This window comes from Microtus oregoni, unplaced genomic scaffold (assembly GCF_018167655.1).
Source record: "Microtus oregoni isolate MIOR12 unplaced genomic scaffold, Mior012 000015F_ref0000493, whole genome shotgun sequence".
In the NCBI taxonomy this organism is placed as follows: domain Eukaryota; kingdom Metazoa; phylum Chordata; class Mammalia; order Rodentia; family Cricetidae; genus Microtus; species Microtus oregoni.
The window spans coordinates 25,970,400-25,989,071 of record NW_024543074.1 but is presented as its reverse complement, the minus strand read 5'-3'; the positions used below and the strand labels follow the sequence as shown (position 1 = coordinate 25,989,071).

General features: G+C 38.8%; 1 protein-coding gene across 1 annotated transcript in view; it reads left to right on the top strand.

Moving 5' to 3' along the window:
• Ube2g1 (ubiquitin conjugating enzyme E2 G1) overlaps positions 1 to 18,672 on the top strand; it is a 73,179-nt gene that overhangs the window by 31,765 nt on the left and 22,742 nt on the right. Inside the window, exon 2 of the mRNA XM_041664312.1 lies at positions 16,437 to 16,539. Within this exon, the coding sequence (XP_041520246.1) occupies positions 16,437 to 16,539 (103 nt within the window). The remainder of the gene's footprint in view (positions 1 to 16,436; positions 16,540 to 18,672) is intronic.

Here is an 18,672-nt window from a genome sequence, read left to right as displayed (position 1 = left end):
GATCTATGTCCACGGTTCTGATTTGGGAGTTTACCCCTAAATAAATATTTCTCGTTTCTGAGCTAGTGTGGGATTTCTTTCAAACAGCCATTCATCACTTGGTTCGTTCATCATGCATAAGGGTGTCAGATCCTGTGGAACTGGAGCACAGACAGCCATGAACTGCCATGTGGTGCTGAGAACTAAACCCGGTCCTCTAGAATAAAAACCAGTACTCTGAAATGCTGAGCCATCTCTCTAGCTCTATTATTATTATTATTGTATTATTTTAAAACTGGGTCTTACTATGTAAACCAGGCTGTCCCTAGAGAGATCTGCCTACTTCTGCCTCCTGAGCACTGGGATTAAATTAATGGTGTGTGCCACCACCCCTTGCTTTTTACTACATTTTTTACTTATTTTGTGTAGGTCTGTGTATGTGTGAGTACGTATGTGCCATGGGCATATATATAGAGAGAGGTCAGAGGACAGCTTGTGGAAATCAGTTCTATAATATGAATTCTTGGTTTTGAATTAACAACAAGCACTCTTATCTTCTGAGCCTTCTCACTGACCTCAGCTCCTAGTTGTTAGAATTTTGGAGGCATTTCAGAAATTTCTTTATTCTGGTTTTTAGTCTTTTTATTTTCTAACATTTAATTGAATACTCAATACTTAATTCTAATTCATGATCAGTTGAAAGTACTTAGGTTGTGGATCTTAAAAAATGTTATTATTAAAGATTTTACCATGTTGTATTCTCTGGCTGACCATGAACTCTGGATCCAGTGGCTTCTATCTTCTAGAGTGATGGGATAAGAGCTGTAGGCTACCATATCTGGCTAGAATGTGAATCTGTCTTTTGATTCTTGTAATGTTTCATTTTGAACTCAATGAGTTTTAAAAGTGTTTATATTCACCTGGTAAACATTTGTCTAACCTTTTACTTTTGACTTCTCAAAGTCTCCTTTGTAGGTTTGTCTCAGACCCCATATAACTTGGATCAAGGTTACTCTTTTTTTGGAACCTATTTAAGATGCTTTTATTCATTCACATGTGTAAATGTGGGTTTACTTCTGTAATATTAGTCTTTTTGTTGTTGTTACCTGCGATTCTGCTTGGTTTTCATCATCTTTTAAAGCTACTTGTTTATTTGTTCTCATTCTTCTCATCTTACAAACATATTTTATTTAATTTTGTTTAGGATACCATCAATTTTTGAATGCTTTATTATTTTGTAATAAAGCTACTATGTAATAAACTGCTAACATGGTTAAATGCTATTAAGCCATGGCATATCATCAGTTGTAATATGCATACTGATTTCAAATAAGTCAGATAACTAAAATGTGAAAAGGGTGCATTTTAGACTTGATGAACTTGGTAGTTTGTAGATCTGTGGTTATTACTCTAAAGCTGAAGCCTTAATACACTTCAGTCTATTATATTAATCAAGTAGATTTTCTGTTTCTCTCTCTCTCTCTCTCTCTCTCTCTCTCTCTGAGTTTTTGAGACAGGGTTTCTCTGTAGTTTTTTTTTTTTTAATGTATTTTATGGTTTATTTAACTTTATTTTATGTGCATTGGTATGAAAGTGTCAGATCCCCTGGAACTGGATCTTCAGACAGTTGCAAGCTGCCATGTGGGTTCTAGGAATTGAACCCAGGTCCTCTGGAAGAGCAGTCAGTGCTCTTAACCGCTGAGCCATCTCTCCAGCTCTTTTCTGTAGTTTTGGAGCCTGTCCTGGAACTAGCTCTTGTAGACCAGGTAGGCCTCGAGTTTGGACCACACCTCCAATGCAGTGGGTGAGGGAAGTGTAGAGGCCCACCTGCCTCTGCCTCCTGTGTGCTGGGATTAAAGGCATGTGCCACCACTGCCCAGCCTTAAGTCCACTCTTTTTTTTTTTTTTTTTTTTTTTTTTTGGTGTACCTTGGGTTTTTTAAATTTTCTTCTGTATTCTCAGCATTCTTATGTTGAAAATACCATTCATGGCTTTCAAAGTGAAAGGATGTTTTGTCTGTTTACAGAATTTGGAGCTATATTTTTCTTCCCTTGATACCCAATGGACTGTTCCTGTATCTTTTCGCATATAGGGTTACGGTAGCGAAGTCTGGGGCCAGCCTGACTATTTTTTTCCCTTTGTAGGTGACCTACTTCTGCCTGGGTATTGGCAGATTTCTTTCTTTATCCTTGAAGTTCAGTAACTTCATCAGAATGTATCTCGGTCTTGGTGTGATTCTCTATTACATTTCCTGTTAATGGTAAGCCATTTCAACCTGAGTTCAGGAAAGTTTCTTAGATTTCTTTTAATATGCTTTAATTTTTAGATTTCTTTCATAAGCATCAGTTTTATAATTGCTCATCTTCATTTCCTGTTTTTCATTTCATTATTTTCTAAATGCTTCCTTTGTTCTATTGTGATGTATGTTCTTTCCTTTTTTTAAAAAAAATATTTTTATTTTATTACTGTTTCCCTGTGTTTGTCTGTGTGAGGATGTTGGATCCTCGAGTTTCAGATAGTTGTGAGCTGCCTTGTGGATGCTGGGAATTGAGCCCGGTTCCCCTAGAAAGCAGTCAGTGCTCCTAAGCACTGAGCCATTTTCCAACCCGTTTGTTATTTTCTTGACAGTTTTCCTAATTTTTTTTTCATCAGTATCAGCACTGCTGCTTACTGTTTATAATTGTGTTTTATTTTGCTTATTGTTTTGTTTTTTCATTTTGTCAGTAGCTTCACTACTTCGTTTACTTTTTGTTATGTATGTCTGTAAGCAGGCTCTTTACATTGTTGCTTTGTTTACAAATGCTTTTACTACTTGTAAAAACAAGGTAAAACTATATTGATTTTTGAGAAGTTGGGTTCAAAACAGTTGCAGAGAAGTCATGTCAAAATCTGTTCCCCAAGAACACAAAATAAATGGTTAATAAATGGTTTTGATCAAGTCTGTGCCAGCTACTGTGTTTTGTTAATGATATGAGATCTGGAAAAAGTTTAATGATATTTCTTTCTGAATATGTATAAAGTGCTTTCGCACATAGTAGAATTCTGTTTGCCAGGTATGTTTCTGTGTATCAGGAAAGAGTACTTAATTACTTTTTACTAATAATCATTGAAAGTCAATAAAGGTCATTTTTATTTATTTATTTATTTATTTTGGTTTTTAGAGACAGGGTTTCTCTGTGGCTTTGGAGCCTGTCCTGGAACTAGCTCTGTAGACCAGGCTGGCCTCGAACTCACAGAGATCCGCCTGCCTCTGCCTCCTGAGTGCTGGGATTAAAGGCGTGCACCACCATCGCCCGGCTTAAAGGTTATTTTTTATTTAGCAATTTACCATGTAGACTAGAAGAAATTCTTTGAATATGACTTATGTATTCTTTGCTATCCATGTGTACCACAATGAAAAGATCTTCTGTAAGAATTTCTCCTGAATGCCAATTTGCTCTTTGTATTATTTTGGGGAGTGGGGGGAATGAAGATGGTGAAAAATGTGCTCCTGATCTTTATTCAGAGTTGAAGGCAATAGTGGACATTGGGGCTGTGGCAAGTTGTGGTTAATGAGTGAGATTATTACTGTGACTTTAAATAAAAAAGGTCATCTTACCTGTTGATGGAACAGGTCCTCTCATGAGCAAGTTTGTGTTCATTCTCTGTCTCCTTCCTTCTGAGATGCAAACATTTTTTTTTTGTTACTGATGATGTTAGCAGGGATTATGCTAGAGTTTTGCATATGGAGATTATTATCTCAGCAAATTACTCAATAGCTGGAATTAGCATTTGATAGTGCAAATTGTAGCTCATCTCCATCAATTACACTTTTCAGACTTTAAGGATTCCAAACTATTGTGCTTAATATATCAGTAATGCAGTTTCTTTCTATGATATGGCCTTTTTTTTTTCTTTTTAAACTAAGCCATTAGTTCACTAACCATTTATTGTCAGAGATAATAGATTCTGAGGCTTCTGTAAACACAAGTTCATATTCCTTTAGAGTTAGCATTCTAGTTGGAGAATAATTAAACATAATTTATAGAAAGTAGTAGAATAAGTGGAAAGTAAAAGAGGACAAAGAAATAAAATTTAAGAGTATGAGAGTAATTAGGGTGACATTTGGTTGAAGAATGTTCACTGAGGGAGTGAATATGTGTAAAAGGTATAACAAGCACAGCGTCTGCAAGGGAAGATAGGCTTAAGTATTGCAGGAAAATGAAAGAGACAGTAGCTGAACCAAGAAACAGAAGGTTAGAATGGGATGCTGGTAAATTCTGAAAGACCTCGGTACACCCTCACCAAGTGGTCAGGCCACCCTATGATTAGCAGCATGATTTGGATTTACAGGGTTTTCTCTGGTTACTAGATTGATCATAGAAACAATAAGGAAGGTATTTTTGCCTAGCATCCAGAATACCCATTCAAGCTAATATTTATAGCTGAAATGAAACTTTCACCAACAATACTGCTATTTTAGTTTTGTTTTCTGTTAGAAAAAGAAATTCTGCCTGGGCTGTGGTGGCACACTCCTTTAATCCCAGCACTCAGGAGACAGGCAGGTGGATCTCTTTGGAGTTGGGGTTAGCCTGGCTTACAAAGAGAGTTCAAGAACTGTCAGAGTCATTATACAGAGAAACCCTTTCTTGGAAAACTAAAAAAGAAAAAAGAAAAAAGGAAGTTCTGGTCAAATCACAATAGATTTGTTTGATTGCATATCTTATAGGTGAATAACACTGTCAAATAAGTTATCGCCCTGACTTAAGTAAAATTGGGATTGTGTATGCAAGCAAAATGAATAAAATGTAAAATTACAAAGAATAAAATCTTAAAAATCAGTATTATATGTTATTGTAAAAAATCAAATAACTTAATACTTACAATTAGAAATGTCTGCTATTAAATAGTGCTCCTCCCTCAGGGCAACTGCTTTCATAAAACCTTTTTGGTTCAGATTTCCTGGGGATTTAACGCCATGCTTCTAAATTTGCTCACACTGTTTGTTTATTTATTTGTTTTTGGGTTTATCAGCTTTAGACATTCTCTCTTGACTTCTTGCTCTGACAGATGTTTTCAGTCCCACTTCTCACTACTGATCTTCATTTATTGGTCACTGACCTGGCACCTCTCTGGGGTTCTGCCCAGAAGATGTAGCCTTCCTCCTTCGCCTCAACCCCTCTGTGAGTATTTTGCTCCCTACACATTGCTGATCAGTTCATGTTCTTCCATCTGTCTCCATCCTTTAGAACCATGGGCAAGCTGTGTAGACTTTGAAAAAAATTAAGCATTTTTATTGGCTTAGGTTCATACTGGCACTTTGGAACTCTTGAAAAGTAAATTAGAATATTAGAACAAAGGTTTGTTTTAGTCTTTTTGTATGTATAAGATTTTTAAATTTTGTTTTGATGTTAAATTTTTTAAAGATTTATTTTATGTACATGAGCGTTTGCCTAAAATGTCTGTGCACTTCCTGTGTGCCTAGTACTCATGGAGGTCAGAAGAGGGTGTCAGATGACCTGGAACTGGAGTTACAAGTGATTGTTAGCCACCATGTCAGTGCTGGGAACTGAACCCCGGTTCTCTGTAAAAGCAACAAGTGATCTTAACAACTGAACCATCTCTGCAGCCCCATTGTGTTTTTTAATGAGGTAGATTAGATATGTTTACTGTATTTTGTCCATCAAACAATGAAAATTTCTCATGGATCATGTTATCTTTTACTCTTCATATTATAATATCATATTTTATTTTATAGGTTTGTAACATGCTTTTTTTTTTTTTTTTTTTTTTTTTGAGGGGGTTTCAAGACTGGGTTTCTCTGTGTAGTGTTGGAGCCTGTCCTGGAACTCACAAGCCTGCCTCTGCCTCTGGAGTGCTAGGATCAAAGGTGTGCGCCACTACCACCTGGCCATTCTTTTTTTTTTTTTTAAGATTATCTTTTTATTTTTTATGGATAGTGGTCTGCTTACATGTGTGCCTGTATGACAGAAGAGGGACCAGATCTCATTACAGATGGTTGTGAGCCACCCTGTGGTTGCTGGGAATTGAACTCAGGACCTCTGGAAGAGCAGCCAGTGCTCTTAACGTCTGAGCCATCTCTCCTGTCCCATAACGTTCTTTTCATATCCTCGTATTGTAGTACTTCCTTCAATTTGATTTTTTAAAGTTGTAATTAAAATTATTTGAATTAGCTGTATCTGAATTTATCCAATGAAGAAATATTTTTATAAAATCTTCGGTTATTTCTTTCTGTATAAACTTCTAGGAATAGCCATTGCTAAGTCAAGATGATAGGCTTTAAAAGTTTTGATTGCTTTTAGAAAGGTTTTGCTAACCAGTCAGCACCTTTACCACCCTGTACTCCTGCCACTACTGTATGTGAAAATATAACTTTTTCTAGGTTCTTATGGCCATCAGAAATGTTTAATTTTGCTAGGTTAAATCTTTGGGGTACATACCCACTCATCAATAGTTTTTTGTATTAGGAGATTGAGGGGAAAATGTGCAGAAGGAATTAGTTATCACCTTTGATCACCAACCAACCCTAGCAAGGAGAGTACATCAGCTAGCAACAATTGGGCTGCTTTGTATTTTTGAACTCAGTTGTGTATCCTTATAAACTTTAGATTGTTTTCTGGGGTTATTCATCTTAAAGCTATTATCAAAGTATCTGATATATCCTGAGGTTATTTCAAAGCTTTGTTTCAGCTAATGATCCACACTGAAACCTGTGACTGTATCTTTCAGCATTAAGATGAAAGGAATTTGAGCTACCCTGGCTCCTGAGACTCACCTGTTTTTGTGTTGTTTTTTTTTTAATTTTTTTTTTAATCATTAACCCTTGCTATGGCCTATGCAGCTCCTTAGATGAATTTCATAGGCCCTGGCTGTGTAGCATTTCCTTGTATTTATTTTTGTTCACCAAAACTCTGTAAAAGCTAACATTATTATTATCATCAGTTTAGGGAAGAATCACCTTCAATTCACAGATAAAAATGCCCAGTAGAAGGGGATAGCTCCATGATACAAACACACTACATTACACACATCATACTAGATGCCAGAGAAAGATAGTGGCAGCAAACATGAAAAGGCACAGCAGAAGCAAAAGACATCTCTGGTTCTGTGGTCTTGGTCTAGGGGACTGCCTAACCAAGATTGACCCATCACAGGGATTCCTCCTGGTGGGCTGACACCTTGAATCTTAGTTGCCACCTACTGCTCCTCAGACATGGCCAGCCACCGGTAGCTTTCCCTAAATGGACTCTTTCTGCTAATGCTGTGCTAGTCTTCATTCCATCTCAAGATGTTATCACTATTTTCTCTGTTTGCATGTACATAAAATAGGAGGTGATGTTTTCCCTGTCTGCCTGCCCTTGGCACATGATTTTAAGATTTTTTTAAATTGATTTTTATTGAGCTCTACATTTTTCTCTACTCCCCTTCCTGCTTTTCCCCTCCCCTTCAATCCTCTCCCAAGGTCTCCATGCTCCCAATTTACTCAGGAGATCTTGCTTTTTTCTACTTTCCATGTAGATTAGATTCATGTATGTCTCTCTTAAGAGTCCTCATTGTTGTCTATGTTCTCTGAGATTGTGATTTGTAGGCTGGTTTTCTTTGCTTTATGTTTTAAAACCACTTATGAGTGAGTATATGTGATAATTGTCTTTCTGGGTTACCTCACTCAATATGATGTTTTCTAGCTCCATCCATTTGCCTGCAAATTTCAAGGTGTCGTGCTTAGCTCCTTTACAGTCAAAAAACCACAGACAGCAGACAGTAATCCAATTCCTTTGGGGAAGAGACTACCTTAGTTTTATTGTCCTGACATTTTAGACTGTTTCTCTCTCTTCCTCACCCGTTCTCTTCCTATCTTCCTTTTTTTTTTTTTTTTTTTTTTTTGGAGACAGTTTCTATTATATAGTTTTTGATGTTTTAGAACTTTCAGTGTAGAGCAGGTTGGCCTTGAATTAGTAAGATCTTCCTGATCCTGCCTCCTGAGTGCAGGGATTAAAGGTGTGACTTATTTTAGGCTGTTTTAAAGCAACTTTCCCACCTACCCACCCCCACCCAAATGTACCTAAAGCCAAATGTGGTAATGCATACCTGTAATCTTAGCACTTCTACAATTCTAGCTTTTGAGAGGCTGAGGCAGGAGGAGCACACATTCCAAGGCCTCAAAGAGATCCGCCTGCCTATGCCTCCTAAGTGCTGGGATTAAAGGTGTGCACCACCACCGCCTGGTAACTCTTAAATTTAACCCATATTTCTTATCTATGCTCAGTATACTCATCTTGGTAGCTTTTCTCCGTATACTCATCTTGTTTCTCCTGACTCCAGGCTTCTTCATCCCAGCATCCGTAATTTGGTTTTCCCACATATACTTCCTGATTGGCTACCTGCCAGTCAGTTCTTTTTATTTATTTATTTATTTATTTTTAAGATTTATTTGTTTTATTATGTATACAGTATTCTCAGTACTCTGCCTGCAGGCCAGAAGAGGGCACAGATCTCATTACAGATGGTTGTGAGTCACCATGTAGTTGCTGGGAATTGAACTCAGGACCTTTGGAAGAATAGGCGGTGCTCTTAATCACTGAGCCATCTCTCCAGCCCCGCCAGTCAGTTCTTTATTAACCAATGAGAGTAAACCTAGTCACAGTATACAGAATGATTATTCCACACTCTCTCAACTGTGGGCTCCTGTAAATTGAAAATAAAGAGGGAAGAACCAGGGCATAGTTACAATCTGAACAAAGCAAAACCAAACTTCAACAGTGTAACAACTCATTGGCTAATAACTGAGACTCACTAATGATATTCTGGGCTCCTCTAAGGGAATTCCATCTTTTTCAGCTCCATCTTCTTGCAGCACACAGAGCTTGTCTTTTAGGCTCTGACTGGCTCCAGTCCTTTGATGGTGCTGTTCTTGGTGGTTATCTCATGGTACTGGCATCTCCAAAATGCTGGAGTCTTTCGCTGCAACTCTCGCATTTTGACCACTTGCCTTTTTTGGGCTTTCTTCATAGTGCTGATTCTCAGCATCTCTGGATGACCCCTTTAAGTCCTGGACCTTCATCTGCTACTTCCACAATCCTCCCCTAAACATGTTCGGTCAGGTTTATCACAGCAATACTCTATTATCCTGGCACCGACTTGTCTTAGTTAGGGTTGTTATTAATATGATGAAACACCATGACCAAAACAACTTGAGAAGGAAGGAGTTTATTTATTTGACTTACACTTTCATATCACTGCTCCATCATCAAAGGAAGTCAGGACAGGAACTCAGAGCAGAAATCTGGAGCAGGAGCTGATGCAGAGGCCATGGTGGGGAGCTGCTTACTGGCTTGCTCCCCATGGCTTGCTCAGCCTGCTTTTCTATAGAACCCAGGACCACCTGCCAAGGGGCGGCCCCACCTACAATAGACTTGGTCCCTCCATCCCCCACCCCCCATCAATTACAAGAATATTGATGTAGAAGCAGCGTAGTTGGCGAGGGAACAGGACAGGGAATTCTGGCCACGATTTTAGACATTGCTATATCTCTTGTTAGTTAATATTTGTTAATTCACCGGACATCTATTATTATGTTAATTGAACCATTCAACTCAGGGAAGGCTTTTTAAAAGTTCAAAAAGGTTTTTTTTTTGGGGGGGGGGTGTTGAGACAGGGTTTTTCTATAGCTTTGGAGCCTGCCCTGGAACTAGCTCTTGTAGACCTGGCTGGCCTCGAACTCACAGAGATCCGCCTGCCTCTGCGTCCCAAGTACTGAGATTAAAGGCGTGAGCCACCACCACCAGGCTGAAGTGCTTTTATAGATACTCCAGTATGTTAGGAGAATATACTGTAATTTCAGTTTGTACATTTAATAAATTTGTGGAACATTTTTTTCTGTTTGTTTAGCATGTTGTCGTGCCCTAGCTCTCAGCAGGGCAGCCAGAGTAACCAACACTATTCTAATGGAGGCCTTGAGGTCCTCATTCTGTAAAAGAATGGCTGGCATGTTAGGGAAATTTAATGTTTTGGATCCATTTGGAGTTATTTCTGCTTTCTATGTCTTTAACAATGAGACTAAAATGGACTGTTCATATAGGGAGAAGCGCCCCAGAAGCCACAGGAAGAACTTGCATAGACATAAATCCACATAAATAAAAAGAAAGTCTTTGTTCAGTTTGGCCTGAAACTTAACTATGTAGCTTAGCTTTCCCTTGAAGATCTTTCTGTGTTAGTCTCCTCAGTGCTGGGATTACATGCATGAACCACCACACCTATATTTTAAAAATCATTTTTATGTATATAGTTCATGACCAATGCCTATATAATCCTAGCACCCGGGGAGGCAGAGGTAGAGATAGGTATATTTCTCTGAATTCAATGCCAGCTTGCATAGCCAGATCCAGGTCAGCAATTGCACTTATCCACTGAGGTATCTCTTTAGCCCCACATTTTAATTTACTATTTGTGTTAGGTGTGTGCAGAGGCCAGAGGACAACTTGCCAGAGTAAGGTCTCTCCTGCCATATGGGTTCTGGGGATTGAACTGAAATATCAAATAGTCAAGCTTTGGCAGTAGAAGCACCTTTACCTGAGTCTTTTAACATTCAGAAGTAGTGTTAAGTGAGGAAAGTCAGGAGTCTTCAATTTCGGAGTGAGGAGTAAATGGAGTGGTTGGTTGAAATTTCCAGAACATACCAAGTGTTACATGACATGTATTACTGGGGAGACGTTAACACATGCCTACTTAACACAGATAGGGAGGGGACTGATGACAGATCAAAGTACATATACCAACAAAGTCCAACTTGAAGTCACTTATAGGAATGTGGGTGGGGCTTATTTACAGAAGAATGTATGACTCAGATGATGCTGGAGCTCACTCTATAACCTACTGGCAACTCAACAGGTTAGAGGGTGTCCTTTCTAGTTTCTTCTGGGCAGATCAGTTGGTTCCTGCCTCTTCTAGATTGTTCAGCAGTTATAAGAGTAATTCTCAGCAGTCTTTACTGCTTATATACTCTTATATACTCTTGGGAAGGGAGGGCCTAGTGAATCTAGTTAGTTTCAGGGACTTCCTGAAGGTTTTTTAAGTTTATGCCCAGAGTTTAAGGAGCTTCCTTCCCTGTTGGATGCAATGTTTCACTTCTCTATAACCCCCCTCCCCCTTTATTTTATTTTATTTTTTTATTTTTCAAGACGGTTTTTTCGTAGCTTTGAGCCTGTCCTGGAACTAGCTCTTGTAGACCAGGCTGCCCACAAACTCACAGAGATCTGCCTGCCTCTGCCTCCAGAGTGCTGGAATTAATGGCGTGCATTACCACAGTCTGTCTCTCTGTGAACATTTTTAAATGTCCCATTTCCTCCTTTTCACATTCCATGTCTTAAAAGAGTTTTCCTGGGGGCTGGAGAGATGGCTCAGAGGTTAAGAGCACTGACTGCTCTTCCGGAGGTCCTGAGTTAAATTCCCAGCAACCACATGGTGGCTCACAACCATCTGTACTGAGATCTGGCACCCTCCTCTGGCGTGCGGGCATACATCAAGGCAGAATTTGTATACATAATAAATAAATAAATCTTTAAAAAAAAAGTTTTCCTTCAATTTGGAAATTTTTAATATAGGAAGAAGCTGTTAAACAACTCGAATGTCAGGAGTCCAGATTAGTAGAGGAAACAGGATTGAGATGTTTAAAAAAAAAATCTTGTAGAAAAAGGTTGGTCTGTCAAAGCAATTTGCTACACCCATGAGAAAACAGGCTCAGAAAGGCCTTCTCTTTAAAAAAAAATGTAGTAAAATATTTATACCATATATTCTCCTATATATGTATATAGTTTGGTACAGCAGCTTTTTAAAAACTTAATTGATTCTTCTGAATGTCATATTATGCACCTCAATCCTACTCATCTCCCCATCCTTCCATATTCACCCTCTGCTGTTGCAACCTTTCCCCAAAAGAAAACAAAGAATAATAAAAATAAAACAAACCAAAAAAACCCATCTCACCATAGAAGCTGTGGTGTGTCACCTCGTCTGTCTTTTTGCCCAAACAGCTTTACTTGTAGACATTCATTGCAATGAGTCATTGGTCTAGTTTGATATCCCTGACATCTGCTACACCATCAATACTGGATCCTCACCAGGACTCATTCCTCTTAGATATCCTGTTGTTGCCCTGTGTCATAGAGATCCTGCAGAACAGCTTTATATACTGAGAGATGGTATGTCCTGGTCTGGTACACCATAGTCAGGTTGTATAAGCAAGTAGGTAATGAGGCCATAAATTTTGTCAAGCGAATCCTTTGGCAGAATATTGGAAAGCCTTTACAGACTGGTTTTGCTTGTCTTCTCCGTGTTCCAAATATCTTTTGGTTAGGAAGTCAGCTTGCTGTAGCCTACTACTAGCTTGAAGGAAAAATATTCTAATGGTAAGTAGTTTTAAAGTCCCTCATACATTTTACACAACGGAGTACTGCTCAGGGGTAAAAACAAAACAAAACAAAACCCAATGTCACCTTGAAATTTGCATGTAAATGGATGGGACTAGAGAAAACCCCTTCCTGTGTGGGAACTCAAACCCAGAAAGATAAACACGGTGTGTACTCACTCTTCAGTGTAAATGTGCAAAGGATATTGAACCTATAGTTCATGATCCTAGAGAAGCTAAGTAACAAGGTGAACTCTTAAGAAAAACATACATAGATACACCTAGAAAGGGGGAAATAGACATGATTGCCTAACAAATTTGGGAGCATGGGGGTGGGGGGGGGAGAAGGGAGGGTGGAAGGAGAGGAGGAGGGGGAGGAGGAGGAGGACTTGAGGAAATGGGATAGTCAAGATGGAGGAAGGACAGAGGTGAGAGCAAGGAATGAGATATTTTGGTTAAGGGAGCCATGGGACTAGCAAGAAACCTGGCACTAGAGAAATTCCCAGGAATCCACAAGGATGACCCCAGCTAAGACCCTAAGCAATAGAGGAGAGGGTGCCTGAACTGGCCTTGCCCTCTAGTCAGACTTAAATATTTTAAATGTTATCAGAGAACCTTCATCCAGCAACTGATGGAAATAGGCAGAGACCCACAGTGGAGCACTGGGCTGAGCTCCCAAAGTCCAATTGAAGAGTGGGAGGAGTGAGAATAGGAGCAAAGAGGTCAAGACCCTGATGGGGACACCCCACTGAAACAGTTTACCTGAGCTAATGGGAGCTCACCAACTCCAGCTGGACAAGGAAGGAACCAGCATAGGACCAAAATAGTCCCTCTAAATGTGGGTGACAATTGTATGGCTGGGGCAAATTGTGGGACCGATGTCAGTGGTACCAGGATTTATGCCTACTGCTTGTACTGGCTTTTAGGGAACCTGTTCTCTTTGGATGGATACCTCGCTCATCTTTGATATAGTAGGGAGGGCTGTGGACCTTCCCCAAAAGCAATGTGCCTTATCCTCTCTGAAGAATGGATGGGAGGTGGTTTGGTGGGATGGGTAAAGGGAATAGGAGGAGGGGAGGGAGAGGGAACTGAGATTGGTTTGTAAAATGAAAAAAATAGTTTGTTTTCTTATAAAAAAAGAAATCAATAAGGATGATTGTGCTTTTTAAATCTGTAGTAGGAATGTAATAAAATCTTTGCAGTAGCATTGTCTGTTAGTTACTTGTCTATTGCTGTGATAAAACACCATGACCAAGGCAGTTTATAAAAGGAAGTGTTTAATTGGGCTTACAGTTCCAGAGGGTTAGAATTCTTAATGGTGTGAAGGCATGATAGCAGGAATACCTGAGAATTTAAATCTTGAATAGCAAGGAGGAAACAGGAAATACATAACTAACCTCAAAACCCACCCCTATTGACATACCTCTTACAATAAGGCCATACCCCTAATACTTTCCAAATAGTCCATGATCTGGGAACCAAATATTTAAGCTGAGCCTATGAAGGCCATTCTCATTCATACCACCACTGATATTTTTCTAGTATTGACTTTATTAATAAAGATTGAGGAAAGGAATGCTTTGGCAGTTAGAGAAACACCACTTCCTGTGCTAGTGTGGGAAATTATTTTGGTAAGCCATACCAGGGGCAAACACTGTTAAAAGTGAGATAGATACTGGACATTTTTCTGCCTTGCTTTTACATTATTTATACAAAATAAGCAATGGACACAGTAACATGCTGGTTAACAAAGAAAAAAAGCACAGAAAGTGTGTACAAATGTTTGAGACTTTAGGATACATTGACAAGAGTGAGAAACAGTGCTAAATTTTCAAGGATACTTTATACATATATGCTAATTTCTGAATTTACGTGCTTACATTATAAAATTTCATTAGACTTCTACTGAGAAATGCAACAATGAGATAATTAGGATTGTACAGTGAAGTGCTCAAGATAGAAGTTTGAGACCTGAGTTTGGAGCCCCATACCCTTAAAAAAGCTTGGTGCAGTAATACACATGTGTAGTCCCAGCATTGGAGGACACAAGTGGATCCTAAGTGGACCACTAACGAGACAGAATAGCTGAAAAGGTTGGAAATAAGATAAGTCATGTATAAAACTATTACCTATAATCCTTTGTCTTTACTACACCAAATTCCTGTCAACAGTAAAGTGCGTATGTGTATTCTTTCTAGTAGCCTGCAACATAGTTTGGAATTAGTGAAAGGTATGTGTGCATAAACATAATAAAATTGAAATAGTTAATATCTTTAAAAATTGTTAATATCTTTTAAAAATTTAAAAATTTAAAAAGTGCCTGAGTGGTCGTGGCGCATGCCTTTAATCTCAGCACTCTGGAGGCAGAGTCGGGCAGATCTCTGTGAGTTCGAGGCCAGCCTGGTCTACAGAGTGAGGTCCAAGACAAGCCAGAATTGTTTCATGGAGAAACCCTGTCTTAAAAAACCAAAACCAAACCAAACCAAAAAACCTTTTCAAAAGTAAGAACACAAGCCTCGTGTTTTAAAATACAGTATTTGTTTTATCTGTTTGCTTTGCTTATTTGATTAGTAAACTCTCTTTGAGACAGGTTTTCTCTGTGTAGCTGCCTTGTCTGCCTGCCTGTGCTTCCTAGGTGCAGGTATTAAGGACGTGTGCCACTATTGCCCAGCTACAGTGTAATTCTTGACTTTAGCTGGTTTTTTGTTTGCATCTTAGCTTGTACATTACTTTCTTGTTGCTGTGACAAAATAATTGGTAAAACAACTTAAGGAAGCTGAATTTATTTCAGTTTATGGTTTATCAAGTGTGTTCATGCCGGGAAAAATGTAATTGCTGGAGTTTGACTGTGGTACAGTGATGAGTGGGAGGGAGTATGAATCCTAGTACTCTGCTTGCTGTCTCCATTTTTCATTTTTATGCAGCCTTGGAACCACAATTCATGGAGTGGCCCCAACCACATTCCATGTTAAACTGTTTTGGGAACATCTTAGACACACACCAGAGGGGTGTCTCCTAAGTGATTCCAAGTTGAAGTATGTTGACAAATGAATATGGACCTGATATCAGTATATGAAGTTACAGGTTTTGAACTAACAACACTTGCTTACCAGCTCTTTGATGACCCTTTGTTATTAGCTTTTCTCTATCTTGCTAGTTTTTGTCTCTGTTCTTGTTTTTTGTCCTCATCATCCACTCTCCATGCCAAAGCATTATTTAGAAAAATCTCACGATACCATTGCTATTTCTGTAGGCACCAGCTATTCCTGTTGAAAGCTGTGGCAGACAGAGGGGTCAGTACACACAAGCAGAAGAGACAGAGTTTCTGTTCTCTTTGTGCTCAGAGACTTGTGGTCCACACAGGAACTCCATCCAGAGATGTGTGTATCTAGAGGCATCATGGCAAATAGGTAGTTATTAGTGTAAGTAAGAGTTGGTAAAATGTAGCAATTCCAACGCAAAGGTGCTTTTGGTTCTTTATAAAGGAATTATAAAGGCTATAGTAAAAACTTACTATTCTTGATTTGATTTGACTTTGTTTTCTTTGAATTAAAATTCCTGGAGAATTGGCCTTAGTTATTTTCATCTTCACAGGCTCTCTTAAAACCTACTTAGAACTGGGCGATGGTAGCTCATGCCTTCAATTCCAGCATTCGGAAGGCAGAGGCAGGTGAATCTCTATGAGTTCAAGTCTAGCCTGGGCTACAGAGTGAGTTCCTGCACAGGCTCCAAAGCTACAGAGAAACTCTGTCTCAAAAAAAAAAACAAAAACACCCCCCCCAAAAAGAGAACAGAGCAAACACACACACACACACAAAATCAAGACAAAACTTACCTAGAATGCTAAGACCTGTTTGGATCCTAGGGTAGATGTAGGAAGACAATACAATTACATCTGGATAGTTCGCTGTACCTGTGTCTTGTAGTATGGAAATGTGGTCATGAGACAGCATTTTTATAGTTTTTATGGTTTATGACTTCTATATGCTCAAGTTCTGTAATTGTTGGAGAAAAACTGCTTTAAAGTTTTGATTGAAATTTTCTTTTTCCACAGAACTCAACAAAAACCCAGTGGAAGGCTTTTCAGCAGGTTTAATAGACGACAATGATCTCTATCGGTGGGAAGTTCTTATTATTGGTCCTCCAGATACACTTTAGTAAGTATATAGAATTGACATCTTCAAATAGTTACTCCTTTAACTAGAATTAAAACTTAATTTTGAAAATTGAAATTTTTTTTTGTTGGTTTGTTTTTGTTTTTCACGATAGGGTTTCTCTGTGTAGCTTTTGGAGCCTGCCCTGGAACTAACCAGTCTGGCCTTGAACTCAGAGATCCACCTGCCTCTGCCTTCTGAGTGCTAGGATAGAAGGCGTGTGCTACCACCGCCCAGCTGAAAATTGAATGTTTTTTAAAGGAGTAAGCAAAATGATTGTATCTAATATCATTTGTGTTCATTTTGGTCACATTTAGAGCCTTTGTGTTATGCTTGAAGCTCCTAATGTCTAAAACCTTTTTTTTGGATTTTTGAGGCATGGTTTCTCTGTGTAACAGTTCCGGCTCTTGTGGAACTTGCTTGTAGACCAGGCTGGCTTCGAACTCAGAGATTTGTTTGTTAAAATTAAAGGTGTGTGCCACCACTACCTGGCTAGTTTTACTGTTCTTAATGCCTTATCATTTATTAAAGAACAAGACTGCAGATATCTGGAATTTTTTTTTAAAACAGAGTTATTTTTTAAATTTAATTAAAATGAATCAGTTATTTGTTTCTATGTGTGCGGGTGTTTTGCATGTATATCTGTGTACCATGTATGTGCCTGGTGCCTGAGGAAGCCAAAAGATGGCATGAACCCTCTAGAGTTAAGGATGGCTGTGACCCACCCACTGTGTGATTGCTGTCAATTGAACCTAGGACCTCTGGAAGAAAAGCTCTTAACTGCTGAACCATCTCTTAAGACCCGAGATGTTACATAGGACATATTCTGTATATCTATGTCTTAAGAAGACCAAAGAGCCATGCCATTTAAGCTGGCATAGAGGTCATCCACATGACAAACAACCAACCAGATAGAAAGAGCCAAGAAGCTAAAAATATTGGGGAAACCCCAATGTGTTAAGTTTGCAGCCCTGTGGGTTGAAGGACTCTTTTGTAGGGGTCACATACCAGCAATCCTACATATCATATTTCCATTGTGGTCCATAACAGTAGCAAAATTACAGGTCACCACAATGTGAGGAACTATATTAAAGGGTCACAGCATTAGGTTGAGAACCACTTTTCTTTTTGTTTGTTTGTTTGGTTTGGTTTTTTTGTTTGTTTGTTTGTTTTTGTTTTTCGAGACAGGGTTTCTCTGTAGCTTTGGAGCCTGACCTGGAACTAGCTATTGTAGACCAGGCTGTCCTCAAATTCACAGAGATCCATCTGCTTCTGCCTCTCAAGTGCTGGGATTAAAGGTGTGTGCCACCACCGCCCGGCCGAGAACCACTTTCTTAAAAGGAAAGAAAGATAAAGAAGACAAGGAAAAACAGAATACTTAAAATGATGTTTACAAGGCTGCTAATTCTATTTAAGTGCTTTATAGAATATTTTATTAAATTCTTGAAAAGTGTTTATTGACTTAAGTGCAAGGAAGTGATCTTATAGTTGTTTCAGTAGTGTGGGCTTGAGAGTGATTGAAAACAAATTAGCATGGGTTTGAGTAATGCTACTATCAGTTCACTGCCATGCAATGGCCTGCGGCATTAGCTCAGGAAAAGTACTGTTGTAAAGTTCTAAAAACATGTGCTATTTTGTGACGTTATCACTAACCTTTAATTTAGTCACTAGAGGGCATTCCATACTGTTTACAGTCTGTGTAATCTGTGACTAGTTCATTCAGGTATTAATTTCAGACTGATAGTTACTGAGTCCTTTTTACCCGTCTCCACCTAGTATAGATTTATTACTTTTATATCCAATATTGAATTTTTCTATTGCTGTTTAGATTTTCTTTGTCAGGCATGGTAACACATGCCTTTAATCCCAGCACTTGGGAGGCAGACTCAGGTAAACTCTTGAATTTGAAGGTAGTCTGATCTGTAGAGCAAATTTCAGGACAGTCAGAACTATATAGAGAAAGAAGCCTTGTTTTAATGCCCCCCCCCAAAAAAAAAGTTTCCAAAGTTTTCTTCTTCATGTAACATTTGGAAATGAAGCAGGTCCAAGTACTCTAGGCAAGTGTTGGACCACTGACTCAGAGCCCCAAGAACAGACTTTTTTTTTTTAATTGAAAAAGGGTCTTAATATGTAGCC